Raw genomic sequence first — 13,562 nt, forward strand, 5'->3', positions numbered from 1 at the left:
GGAGCCTTCATCCCACGACCACCAGAAGGCAGAAAAAGACCCCCTAGCAACTGAACGAGCAAGAGCAAAAGACAGACCACGTCATCCCTGAACCCGGGAGAAGAAGGCAATAAAAGGCGAACCTTGGGGATAGGAACGGTGCGAGCCTAGAGGAGCGGAGACTCCCGGCCGCCCAGCGCTGAACTTTGCTTATTCTTGCTTGCATAATAATAATAATAAAAATAAAAATTGTATGATCCTTAAATCCAGTGAACTCGTTTATCACACCCATGAAATGTTGCGTCTCACGCAAAGAAGAAAGAAGCCACAAGCCAACACTCTTCTTTATTGCTACACTGTTTTCTTTGGTTACTTCTCTAATAGGAATGACTTTGGGGTGTGATTTGTTTGTTTCTCTCTTTCGTTCCTTGGGGCGCGCGGCGGCTCCTCCGTTGGGTTCGCGGGGCAACGGAGGAACGGCCGCGAGCTCCGGCGGCTCCGCAGCAGCAGCAGCAGCAGCAGCAGCAGCAGCAGCAGCAGCAGCAGCAGCAGCAGCAGCAGCAGCGCTTTTCTCAATCGATTTTCCGATCGACTTTTCCCTCGCTCCGCATCCCCTTCTCCCTCCCACTCACTGTATTCCCGTCCCTTTCCGTGCCGGGCCGTGCCATCCGTGTTCCGCCTCTCCCAGCCCGGCTGATGCCGCGTCCCGCAAGGCGCCCCTCGGCGGGGCCGCCCCGTGCCCGCCCCTGCCCGACCCGCCGTGGCTCCGCCTCGGCCGGGCTCTCTCCGTACCGGCTGTGGCGCCGCTGGAAGAGCCGCTTGCTCTGGTGCTGGCGGAGCATTGTGGTCTTTTGGCTCGGCCTGGCGCGGGCTCTGGCCCAGCCCCGGCCGAGGCCCCGGCCCCGAACGAAGCCCCTGCCGCGGTTCCGCCCGCAGCCGCTCCGCTGCCGCCCGGCGCCCGCCGCGTGGCCGAGAGCGTGGCCGGCAGCTTCCCCGCTCCGAGCTCCGCCGCTCGCCAGCTCGGCCGCCGGCCCCGAGCCGCCGCAGCCCGGGACGGCTCGGCAAGCAGCAGCGCGCCGGGCGGGCGGGTGCCCCGGGCAGAAGAGCGGGAGCGCGGTGCCGCCCGCACGGGCGGAGAAGCCTCCCCTGGAGCAGCTCTACCGGCAGGGCCCGCTGCTGGGCAGCGGCGGCTGCGGCAGCGTTTACTCCGGGACCCGGCTCGCCGACGGCGCCCCGGTAAGAGACGGGGCCGGCTCGGAGGGCGGCGGCGGGCGGCGGGCGGCGGGCGACGAGCTCAGCCCGCCGCTCGCCTTGGTTCGCAGGTGGCCATCAAGCGAGTGTCCCGGGAGCGCATCTCGGAGTGGGCGCGGCTGGTGAGTGAGCGGGGCCAGCGGGAGGAGCCGGCGGGGCGGGCCGGGCGGGGCTGAGGCGAGGCCCGGCAGGGCGGCAGCCGGAACGCTGCGAGGGCAGCGAGCGTGGAGTGAGCGGGGGCCGCGCAGCGCCCCGGGCCGGGCCATGGCGAGCCGCGGCGGGGCCGGGCAGGGGCTGCCCGAGGCGCGGCGCAGCTTCGGCCCCGCTGACGGCATCGCGGTCCCCCCGCAGCGCAACGGCGCCCTTGTGCCCCTGGAGCTGGCGCTGCTGTGGATGGTGTCGCGGCCTGGCTTCCGCGGCGTCGTGCGGCTCCTGGACTGGTTCGAGGTGCCCGAGGGCTTCGCGCTGGTCATGGAGCGTCCGCAGCGCTGTCAGGACCTCTGGTACTTCCTGCACCAGCGGCGGTTCCTGACGGAGCCCGTGGCGCGGGGGCTGTTCCGCCAGGTGCTGGAGGCCGTGCGGCACTGCAGCAGCCGCGGCGTCCTGCACCGCGACATCAAGGCCGAGAACGTCCTCGTCGACCTGGCCACGGGCGAGGCCAAGCTCATCGACTTCGGCTGCGGCGCGATCCTCCAGGACACGATCTACACCCGGATGTCAGGTGAGCCCAAGCCGAGGCCCAGCCGGGCAGCTGAGTTCCCCGCTTTGCTGGCAGAGGGGGAAGAGGGGGGAAGGAAGGAGGGGGAATCCTTCTTCAACCAGCTGCAGCCAAGTTGCTTTTTGGCAGGGCAGGGGCTGGCTGCTGTGGAACGGGAGCTGGCTGGGAGGGAGGGAAGGAGGGCGGGAGGGAGCAGCATGGGCCTGATGAGCTGTGCCCGTGTCCCATAGGAACGCCGGAGTACAGCCCACCGGAGTGGATCCTCTTTGGCTGCTACCATGGCCAGCCAGCCACTATCTGGTCCCTGGGCATCCTGCTCTATGAGCTGGTCTGCGGGCACCTTCCTTTCCACACCAACAAGGACATCGTCCGGGGCCAGCTCGTCTTCCCGCCCCGGGTGTCTCAAGGTGGGGATGCACCTTCAAGGCACGAGGGGAAGAATGGGGTTGGGAGGGGCAGCTGGCACATAAGCATCCTGCTCTTGCAGCTGGTGAGGAGGTGGATCTCCTGGGCTTAGCTGGAGGAGGTGGCACCAGTGCCTCTGTGCTGGTGTCCTCCGCAAGAGAGGATCAATAGGAAGCTTTTGGGTGCAGCTCTGAGCACTCCTGGTGTTGCCTGGGCACTGTGGAATGTGGGAGAGCATGGACAGGAGCCTTCTGGTTTCTCTCTGCAGAGTGCCAGCACCTCATCAGGTGGTGTTTATCCATGGACCCCACACACAGGCCATGCTTGGAGGACCTTTTTGAGCATTCTTGGCTGCAGGAGCCCTGCCTGGCCCAGGCGACAGCAGAGATGCATCCCTGAGCACAGTAGGATCCAGGAGCCCAGCAAGCAGCAGCGGCACGCGTCTCGTGGCACTGGAAGAAAACCCCGGAGCGTTTCCCTGCGGCCGCGGCGCGGAGGAGAGAGCGCAGCCGAGGAGATGCTGCTTCCGCTGGTCCCCACGAGCTGTGGAGGGAGCGGCTCCGTGCTGCCCGTCCCATTGGAGAAGTGGTGGCAGTGCAGTGAAGGTGACACGGATTGGGACAGAGGAAACATCCCCCTGCAGCTCAATGGCATCGTGATGTCCCCGCAAGCTGAGGCACAGCTGGCGTGTTCTTCTGGAGCACGACGTGGAGCTTGGAACACCATCCTGGAGCTGGCCGCTGGTGGGGCAGAGCCAATTGGTTTTGGCTGCGGTCCCTGCCTGAAGGACACGCTCTGCACTCCGATGAAATCAAGATGAGTCCCCAGCCGGCGCAGGGGCGGGGGGATGCTGGTGCTTCCAGGCACAGCAGGGCTCGGCCTGGCCACGTGCCGGAGGTTCCCCGCTCGGCGGCGCTGGGGAATATTAATTTTTCTGCCGGCCACTGAGCTGCTTTTTGGCGGGACAGGGGATGGATATTCTGGAAGGGGAGCCGGCTCCTGGCCTTGCTGACAGCTTCTGCCAGCCAGCCTGGCACAGGCTGAGGCGGGGGCAGCCAGCCTGACAAAAGCATCCATCCATGTGGATGGGGGGTGGCAGAGGGGGGGACGGGTTCCGGAGCCGTGCCCCAGCTGGTCTGCTCTGCAGGCCCTTGAGGAAGGGGTGCGTTTACGGGCAGGAAAGGTGGGGATTTTCCCCACCCCTGGACAGGTTTAATTCTCACATGGAGTGGTCAGACCCTCCTCAGGCCTGTGAAACGGTGACAGGCTTTGTGCTTTTTCTTGTTTCCAGGTCTTTTTTTGAATTGACTTTCATGCAATTGTTCTTTTGTTTTCCCAGGAGGATTACACCTGGTGCCCAGACCGGACGGGGAAGCGCCTGCAGCGTCCGTGGAGCGTGTCCAGTGCCAGCACTGCCCCAGGGGCCACAGTCTGCAGGGACAGCCCCTTCCAGAAGGACGAGGACCTGGTTTGGGATCGGCTCCTCTCCTGGCAGCAGCTCTCCAGAGGTGGGCACCCGGCTCCACAGCTCGGCTGGCAGAAGGGCTCCGGGCAGACGGCAGCGGGCACACGGGCATCCCGCTCTTGCAGCTGCTGAGGAGGTTGCTGTGCCATGATTAAGCAGAGGAGGTGGAACGTGGCCTGCCCTGCTGCCCTTCTCTAAAAACAGAGAATGGGTCGGGAGGTTTGGGCTCTGAGCAGAGGCAGCAGCCTGGCCCGGGCACAGGCCATGGCGGGACAGGGGGACAGGAGCCTGCTGCCACTGACCGTGGCTCTCTGGTTTCTCTCCGCAGGCTGCCAGCACCTCATGCCATGGGAACGGCACCGCTCGGCCTGCCAGCCTGGGAGGGCTGGAGGGCGGCCGGTGTTCATTTGCTGTCAAAATAAATTTGTTTGGGTTTTTTTTGTCATCGTCATCATCGGAGCGTTTCTTTCCTCCTTTTCCAAGCTTTTGGCCTCCCTTTCTCCAGGGTAATCTTTTTGTGTCCTTCCTCGGCCTCTTGATGGCATTTGGCAGGGGGGGTTAAGCAACGTGAAGAATTCAACAACAGCTCCTGTTGCCAACTGCAGCAGCTCCTTCAAGAGCCCCTTCCAGTGAGGTCTGCATGTGCCTTGCAAAAGGAAGTGCTTTGCAGCCATGGGGTTGTCGCCCTGCTGCAGAAGCTGGGAGGAACTCAGAAATGGCAAAATGCCAATTTGGCTCAACCACCACCCAGGTTCTTCATCTTTTCCCTCTGCTCCGTGATAGGGAGGCAGGGCTGGACTCCAGGAAGGTTTAAGTTCTTGGTGCTCCCTGGCATCAAAGTGATCAAGTAAACTCGTGTATGCAGGGACTGCAACAGGGCTACTTGTCAGAACCCAGGAAATTCCTCTGGCTGCCCTGGAGGACTCGAGCCCCTGTCCAGGGGGCTCAGAGACCTTGGCACAGAGCCCAAGACCCCTGTGCCTTTGATTTAGCCCTTGGAAAAAACGATTACCAACCTTATATGAAGAATTGCGAGCCATGAAAGTTTAAGTAGAATGATAGTGAATTTATCAGGGGATGAAAAATAGATTTTTGGGGTTTCTAGAATGGGGATTCAGGGGGCAAGATGGAGCAATCGGGGCGTGTCCAGCCTTTCTCCTTCGTCTTCTTCTTGGCCTCCATCTTCTGCTGTGATGTTGGCACTTTTAGATTGGTCTAGAGTAGAAGCTCACTGTCTAACATAGGTGATAGGTATTGGAAAATAATTGTAAATATCGTACATGTAGTTTTTAGTATAAAAAGATAACACCGCCTTGGGGCAGGCAGAATGCCTCTGACTGTCTTGCTGAGCGGACATCGTCAGGACAGGAGAAAGAATTTTATAGATAAGATACAAGAAACAACCTTGAGACCAAGAATGGAAGAGCTCTGACTCCTTCTTTGAGCGCTGGGATGGGAAAAGAGACTTTCTAACGTATATCAGGGTCACTCTGACCAGCTAGAGATCCGAAGATCCCCTAAGAAATGTTTTTTGGGTCCTTTTAAATGTTGTTATTTTCTTATATATGTTCAGCTGTTCTAAGAAGTTACTTGCAAGGTCTCTAGGAGAAGATTTTTTATTAAATAAAGAAGGGGGAGTTGTGGGGGCCAGAGATCCAGCCAGAGAAGAGCTTGCTGTGCTGCCCTGGAGGGCCAACTCCTGACCCACTGACTTTGTAGTTTGGGCGAGCAAATATGACCCCCAGCTGCCTTTGCAACTTTATGTTGATCCCCCAGTACTCATTGGTCCTTCCCTTTGTGTTCTGCCCCTGAGCCCTTATCCCATTGGTTACCAGTTTTGTCCCGCCCCTTGCCTTCCCTATATAATCCCATTTTTCCATGGTTCTGAGAGTTTCTGTCCCTGGCTCCCTATGCAGAGTGCCCTGCTCTTAATAAAGGCTTCTTCTCTGTGGAATGCCATGCAGAGCTCCAGCCTTTTTTCTCCGTGTCACCTGAAGAAGGAAGCTGAACATCACACGCTGCTCTGGGAGGAGGATGTGCCTGTGCCCCTGAGCTGTCCTTCTTAGGAGGCTCTTCAGGAAGGTTGTGGCACCCTTACCATGGCCACCCTGCCGCCACAGCAAGCAAGAGCCTCAGCAATGCCCTTGTTCCTAGAGGCTGTTCTTGTTCACTTGCTACTGATGAGTAATTTGGGATCACAGCCACCAGGACAGTCCTGGGAGCCCTGGAAGTTTCCTGCTGAAATACTCAGCATCAGTCAATTAACAATACAGAGTGCAATACACATACTCCAGCCACATGGCTCTGTCCCATCAGCTTCTCCGTGACTGGATGTGACATGTTTGGGGATTTCTGCTCTTTGGGCATTTGTTTCCTCTTGCATTTCATTGGATTGAGGCAGTTGTTGCATATAGGTTTTGTGGGCAATTTTTTTTCCTCCATAGGGAGAGTAGAAAAGAATACAGGGAGAGTAGAATAGAATACAGCAGCATGCTTAGTTGGTTTATTAAAATCAATGAGTTAGAAAGGAGTAAGCAGCTATGGAACTGAGGGAAAGGGAATATTAATAGACTATGATAAAACACTCCACAGAAAACACAATTATGCTAAAGGGTATCCTTCTCCTTTTGCAGAAAGGCCCCTCACCGAGGACATAACCAGGGTGGGACAGAAAGCTGCATCAAGAGCTTGTGGGGGGAAAGGGAGTTCTTTGTGTTGTAATGCCTATGGAAATTCTGTGCCGTGACAGAGCTCTTGTAAGAGCTGTAAATTGGTACAATGCCTTCAGGCCTAAATTCCAGCTAGAAGCATGCTCCCAGAGCAGCAACCTTTCTGTCACTGCTCTTGGACTGCAGCTTCAGAAACAGGCAAAACAGACCTCAGCTTAGAAAATCTAAAAGCTCCTTTTTGGTTCCTTGATCAGATTCAGGATATACTAGATTGCCAAGCAGTATGGATTCTATTTGCCACCTGTATGCCAGTTGTCTTCTGTTAATTGGGCAGTTTTCCTTATCTCTTCCACAGCCAATCCTCCCTCCAGGGGAGACATCTGCTGATAATGGGCTATTGAATGTCACTGCATGGCTGATAAGAACTACAGCATCCCATTGGGAGATGCTCCGCCCAGAGGGAGGAGCCAAGCATTCCCAACCGGATATAATCTTGAAATTCTGGAACACCAGCACAGCTTCTCCACTGGATTTCCCAGAGGAACAGCAGCTGCCTCTTCCACTGGATCTTCAGAGGAAGACTACACCTTTCTACAGGATCCCTGCTCCAACACAACCACACCTGACACTCCAGGAGGGCTGCAGCCACAATTCCAATTGGACTGCTACCAACACCCTGACCCACAGGGTGTCAGGTTGTATTCTGACTCTGTCAGTGCTGTTTTGGTTTACTGCATTGTTTACTTTATCTTTTTATTTTCTTCCCTAATAACTGTTATTCCTGCTCCCATATTTTTACCTGAGAGTCCCCCTTAATTTAAAATTTATGACAATTCAGAAGGAAGGGATTTACATTTTTCCATTTCAAGAAAGGCTCCTGCCTTCCTTAGCAAACACCTGTCTTTCCAAACCAAGACAGAGGAGCCACCTGTGTTTGACATGTAAATACTTAAAAAAAGTAAAAGCCTCAAAAAGGCAAAACAGCTTGGTAATTTGTAGAAAGTAACTTTGATCATAAACAAAATGTGTTAATAGATCAGAATGTCTGAAGATGGCATTCACAATTTTCCTGGTGATATTGTTCACTGTACTGTAACAGTGGATAGTAGCTGGACATAGCCAGTAGGATAACTGGATATGCTTTTCAAACTTAGTATTCATTGAATTATTCATTGAATTCTCATCCTTCTGAACACTTCAGCTCTTCTGTAAACTTCAGAGACATTTTTTCACAAGCTTCTAACAAGTTACTCTGGATCCATAATTCCTGAGACCAAAGGGAGTCCAAATGCCAAGTGGGATTACTCTTTCTCAAAGCCTGGAGTCACACAGAATGAAGCAGTACTTAAATCACCGTGTGCATCCCATACACATAACAGTCCAGTTACTGACCATCTGCAATAATTTTTAAAAAAATTACCTTCAAGAATAAGCTACAAATAATATCTTGAACCTGTTTAAATTCAGGGGTGGCATTACAATTGCCCTAAAAAATTCGAAGGGGACCTAGTGCTGTTGCAGTAATACAAGAGAACTGTAAGTGTGTATTACTAGTTGTTATTCATATTAGGTAAAAATGAATCAGCTCAGCTTTGCAAAGCAAGAAACAAGTCATGGAGAGTTGAAATGATGGAGTTGGGACAGTGTAGCCAGTCTGCTTTTTGTGAGAGATGCTCTTAAGCAGGGGCAGTAGTAATGTACTCGTCTCCTGTAACTTTGCTCCTTGTGATCTACGATCCACCTCTCCATTTTTTTCTGCTCTTTTTTTTTTTTCTTTATTTCTTCAGCTGAGTACCAAAAGGAAACACAGAACTGCAATGTTGCTACCAAAATAATAGATCTTTTTTTCAAACTAAAAAATACCCAGAGCTTTTAGAAAACACAACAGAAGTGTTGCAAAGCATAAACAATAGAAGATAGTGAAGAGTATTTTGACATTATACTACATCAGCCAAAGAAATGGATAGTAGGGCTTGAGGAACAAGGATAGAAATGAAGTTTTGTTAAAAGGGCTTATTTTGGTCTCTATGTGGTAACTGTCATCACCCTGATGTAAATACTCCACAATCCATTTAAATTTTCCTAAGTTGTATTATTTTGCAATCAGCTATGATTTTTTAAATTTCTTCTGCACCCATAACTGAATGATCTGAGCACAATCTCCAAACAAGACAAATGGCAAAGTAGCAAAGGGCTGCAATAACTGAGCAGCCAACAGGATAAGCCACACTGGCATCTCTTGGCCTTGCCAAATCCTCTGTGAGTGCTTTCGTTTCTTTTCCTCTTTGGTTTAAAATGCAACAGTTTCATTCCTTCTGATGACTCATCTCTGAAAGAAAAAGGCAGTAGCTGTTTTTGGCAGGGTAAGTTGCATTTGCAAATTGGCTCACCTTGTTGGCAGCAGAACTGCATTTTTTCTTATCAAAGCTGCTCATCAGAGTGGGGAGAAGACGCAAAAGGATGAGAGAGGCTGGTGGAGATCGGATGGTGTGAGGATCCAATGGTGCAAAGAGCTGGAAGGTGAAATCCCTTTTCTTGAGTTCAGGGTCATTAGGCAAAGGGAGCGTGTGCCTGAGAGCTCAGTTCTGTCAGCCATATTCACCTAGTAAAAGGTTTTTTTCCTGCACCTGTGTGTGTGGCCAATGCCAAGGGATGGCAGCTCTTTCTGTTGTGGGGGCATTGCAGCCTCCAACTGCAGACTATGCAACCTGAGCTGCATTGAAATGTGTTCTCCAGGGCTCCGTTTTGGGGCTGGTCCTGGTTAACATCTTTATTGATGATCTGGAGGAGGGCATTGAGAGCACCCTCAGTAAATTTGCAGATGCCCAGTTGGGTGGGAGTGTGGATCTGCTGGAGGACGGGAAGGCTCTGCAGTGAGACTTGGACAGACTCGATCAATGGGCCAAGGACAGGGGCGTGAGGTTCCACAAGGCCAAGTGGCACATCCTGCAGGTCACCAGCCGCCTCAGGGTGAGCCAAAGTGTGCCCAAGGGGCAAGAGGCCAATGGCACCTGGCCTGGATCAGCAGCAGTGTGGGCAGCAGGAGCAGGCAGCGCCTGCCCCTCTGTGCTGGGCACTGCTGAGGCCACACCTCGAGTGCTGTGTCCAGCTCTGGGCCCCTCGGGAAAAAGACATTGAGGGGCTGAGTGTGGCCAGAGAAGGGCAGCAAGGCTCACAAAGGCTCTAGAAAACATGGCCCATGAGGAGTAGCTGAGGGAGCTGGGTTTGTTCATACTGGAGAAGAGGCTCAGGAGTGTTTATAAGCAAAAAATCTGCCAATTTTTTTGTGAGAAAAAAGTTACAAAAACTAGTCAGACCAGTGTTGCTGCTAAAGTGCTACCTGTTTGTTATGATAATTATGAGTCGTTGTCATTAATGGTTCTTTTTTCTGTATCAGTAAAGGCCCTGGCTAGGGCTAAGTTAATGGCTCCTCTCCCGAGACAGTGAAGGGAGGGGACCTCCCCAGACAGTGAGGAGAAGGGACGAGAGGTAGGAAGGGGCCATGCAAAATAACCTCAGGACCAGCATGCCATGAGAAGCTACTACTCCAAACTTACTGAAAAAAACCCCAAAACAACGAGCCAATATAGAGTTGGGAAATTGGAGTGATGTCTGGACGTGAGGAACAGAGTGCTGAGCCTGCAGAGATGCTGAAAACCTTCATTGCCCCTCACCCTGAGCACAAAATCCTCTGAAACCAGGACCCAGAGAGAGAGAAAGAAGCTGTAGAGATCAACATCTGGGTCATGCCCAAAAGGCTCCCACAGGGGCTGGACCCCCAGCTCTGCCCCTAATGGACAAAGCTGCGCAGATCCTCCTCCTCTGAGTCACCCTGGGAGAGATAATGGAGACTGCAGACCTGTTGAGCTTCCCAATCTTGAGCTGATCACTTTTAATAAAGGCATTAAAAGCAGAAATGCTCCCCTGCCCTGTTTATTTCAGCTGGGGTTTTGTCCGGGATAGCCACGCCAGAAGAGGACACCGGGAGTGGCCATCTTGGACCTCGAGGACAGCTGGCCATCAGGACCAGAGGGATCGGCTTGGGACCAGTGATGCTGAGGAGCTCCGGACTGGTGAGAAATCCAGTGGCGGGAGTAGGAGAGGAGCGAGTGTGTGTGTGAGTAAGACGAGGGCCGGACCCTCGGAGCGAGAGTGGACCCCTCAGTGCCGCGTTTCCGGACTCCTGCGAAGGGCCCGGCCAGGAACAGGGGAAGCGCATGGAATCAGCGTGAGTGAGTCGTCTCCTAAGGGGGAGAGAGGGTCCCCCCTCTGGGCGTGTGGAGGAAATAGTTGTATGAGTGCCACGCACCCCCAAAAGCCCTGACAGAGGGAAGTCAGGCAGATTGCAAGTCCCAAGGAGGGTTCGGGCAAGCTCACAATTCCTGCAGGCAAATTCAGTCCTGACAAAGGGGTCAGGCACAAATCCCAGCGAAGGAAGCTGGGGTTTGTTTTTAAGTCCTGATACAGTGAGGCCTGACATTAGTAAAGTTAGGCAATCAAGAGATCAGGCAGTTGTTTCAGTATAAAGTCCTGAGCATCAGGCAAATAAATTTTTCTTGAGATTACCTCTCAGTAGAGGCACCTTTGGGATTTTTTTCTGTTCAGACCCAAAAAATGGGAGGGTGTAATAGTAAAAAGACAGGCAAGAGACTGAGGAATATACCTCCCAATAGCCCCTTGGGGGAACTGTTAGAGAAATAGCATTCTATAGAGGCCACAGAGGGATTAGATAAGGTGAAGATGATCCACTATTGTGTAGAAGTCTGGCCAGAATTAGAGGTGCAAGGAGGATGGCCTTGGTGTGGGACAAGGGACAAGTGGATGAGCCAACAACTGAGTCATTGTCTGACAGCTCGAGGAGATACCGATCCTGAGCAATTATTGTATGTAGCTTGCTGGTTAAAGAACGCTATTGGGGATGAAGGGTGCGAATTTGTAAGGTACAGAAGAAGAAAGAGGGGAATGAAGGAGAGGATGCTGGAATTGGTAAAAGATGGGACCCCCTGGATTATTTGCCTCCTTCTGCCCCTCCACCTTATAATCCTCTTCCTCGGGCACCTCAAATGGCAGGTCCAGTTCTTCCCCCGGCTGCCATCTCATTACTGCCTGCTCAAATTCCTCCTTCTACCTCTTAGGCTTCCCCTATGGTAGACCCAGTATCTCCCCTAGTAACCACTCCCTCACCACCCCCTTTGGCTCCTCCAGGTCCTTCTGCACCACCACAAGTGCCTGCCTACTCCACCTGCTGCATTCTCCACCCCTTCCCCAGCTCCACTTAATACAAGCTCTTCTCCCCCTCCTATTGCTGTCCCTTTACCTCCTCCTAGTTGGGACACAAATGTCTCCTTGCCCAGTAAACAGCTATCACCAAATACACCTGCTGATCTGCAGAAAGTTCAGGGTAACCCTGATATCCCTCAAACTAGTAGCATGGTGCCTGAAGATGGGCTGTACTGTAGTACCAGATCCAAGACCTCCAAGGCAGAGAGACTTTTTCCCCTTAGGGAAGTTCCTATAGGAGGAGTAGTGGGAGGTGTTGGCTTTGTCAATGCTCCTCTAACAGCTTCTGAGGTGAGAAGATTCAAGAAAGAGTTAGGGCATTTAGTTGAGGACCCAGTGGGCATAGCCAACCAAGTGGATCAATTCTTAGGCCCAAATATCTACACTTGGGGGGAGATGAATTCCATTCTAAATATATTCTTTTCCCCAGAAGAGGTCCAGATGATTAGGGCAGCTGGCATAAGAATTTGGCAGAAAGAGAACTGTCCAGGACCCCAAGTGCCATCAGGCGAACAGAAATTGCCACTGACAGAACCCAGCTGGAACCCTAACCAGGAGGAGGGGAGGAAGGCCATGATGGAATATAGGTCTTTGATAATTCAGGGATCAAAGAGTCAGTTCCCAAAGGAACTAATACCAAATTGGCATTTGAGGGGGCACAAGAGAAGGATGAAGCTCCTGCTGCTTGGCTTAATCGCCCAAAGCAGAACTTCCAATTGTACTCTAGAATAGACCCAGACACCACAGAAGGTCAAGTGCTACTAAAAGTCCAATTTGTTACCAAATCTTGGCCAGATATATGGAGAAAACTAGAAAAAATCAAAGATCTGCAAGAGAAGGACAGAAATAAGTTATTAAGAGAAGCATTGAAAGTGTATTTAAGGAGAGACGAAGAAAAAGCAAAGGCCAAGGCCAAGATCATGGTTGCCGTAGCTGAAGAAAGTGTGGGGTGGGTGGGTCCACCACCAGGAGGAGGCAAAGATAGGCCAGGATTGTCAGGTACAAGAGAGATAGAGAGACCTCAAGTCCCTTTGAGTGAATGACACTGCTATTATTGTGGAGAGGCAGGAGACGTCAGGAAGTTTTGTAGAAAGCTCAGTCTCGATGAGGCAATAGCCAGGGAACAAGAAGCCTTGGAGAGGGTTCTTAGAGGTGATGATTAAAGGTGTCAGGGGATTTACACTTTAGGGGACCTGATGCAACATCTAGAAAAGCCCTTGGTAAACACTGAGATGGGACCCCTAAAGGATTTGGATTTTTGGTTGGATACAGGAGCAGATAAATCCTGTTCTCAACAAAGTACCAAAAAGTATAGTAAAATACCCAAAAACATCTGAGGTTAGACAAAAACAGCTAGGTAGAAGGATATCCAATAGCACTAGGACTGGACAGTAGCACTAAGCTTGTAATAAGTGATGTGAAAGTAAAAGGTCCCTTATTGTTGTCTTGTTGTGTGTGTGAGAGTGAGTCACAAACAAAGTCAGCTCAACTTCCCGGGCAGGTAGGAAGGGGGGCAGTAGAAAGAGTGTGTGTGACCTGCAAACCAGACCAGTGTTCCCCGGTGTGTGAGGGGGCCGTAGCTGTAAGAGCGTGAGTGACACGCAGGCAGCCTCACAGGTGAACGGGCACCGGAGGCAGCCAGAGCCAGGGCCCTTCCAGAAGGCCCGGAGATACTGAGAGCTGGAGGCCAACCCCAAGGCGAGGGGGGGCCACAGGGACCCGTGATTTTCTGGCAATAAAGATCCACTTTGTGTCTTGAGGGTGTGAAGGAATGTGTGAAGGTGAATGAGAAATA

At 52.7% G+C, this 13,562-nt stretch overlaps 1 protein-coding gene and 1 long non-coding RNA gene across 2 annotated transcripts; both read left to right on the forward strand.

The window, feature by feature from the left end:
- The first annotated feature begins 675 nt into the window (after positions 1 to 675).
- On the forward strand, positions 676 to 3,002 carry LOC129131824 (serine/threonine-protein kinase pim-1-like). Its single transcript, XM_077192459.1, has 6 exons — positions 676 to 806; positions 999 to 1,215; positions 1,302 to 1,352; positions 1,582 to 1,951; positions 2,179 to 2,355; positions 2,622 to 3,002. Exons 1-6 carry the CDS (start codon positions 676 to 678, stop codon positions 2,750 to 2,752), a joined length of 1,077 nt encoding a protein of 358 aa, XP_077048574.1. The 3' UTR covers positions 2,753 to 3,002.
- Positions 3,003 to 3,778: 776 nt separating this feature from the next.
- LOC143696340 (uncharacterized) lies at positions 3,779 to 4,263 on the forward strand. The gene is made up of 2 exons (XR_013185746.1): positions 3,779 to 3,861; positions 4,147 to 4,263. It is a non-coding gene; the product is annotated as an uncharacterized LOC143696340 (long non-coding RNA).
- The last annotated feature ends 9,299 nt before the right edge of the window (positions 4,264 to 13,562 follow it).

The sequence above is a fragment of the Agelaius phoeniceus genome, chromosome 33, assembly GCF_051311805.1.
Source record: "Agelaius phoeniceus isolate bAgePho1 chromosome 33, bAgePho1.hap1, whole genome shotgun sequence".
Classification (NCBI taxonomy): domain Eukaryota; kingdom Metazoa; phylum Chordata; class Aves; order Passeriformes; family Icteridae; genus Agelaius; species Agelaius phoeniceus.

Coding starts and splice junctions, on each gene's coding strand:
- LOC129131824 (XM_077192459.1), top strand. CDS start 676: ATGCCGCGTCCCGCAAGGCGCCCCTCGGCGGGGCCGCCCCGTGCCCGC. Junction 807..998: donor TGGAAGAGCCGCTTGCTCTG/GTGCTGGCGGAG, acceptor GCCGCTCGCCAG/CTCGGCCGCCGGCCCCGAGC. Junction 1,216..1,301: donor GGCTCGCCGACGGCGCCCCG/GTAAGAGACGGG, acceptor CTTGGTTCGCAG/GTGGCCATCAAGCGAGTGTC.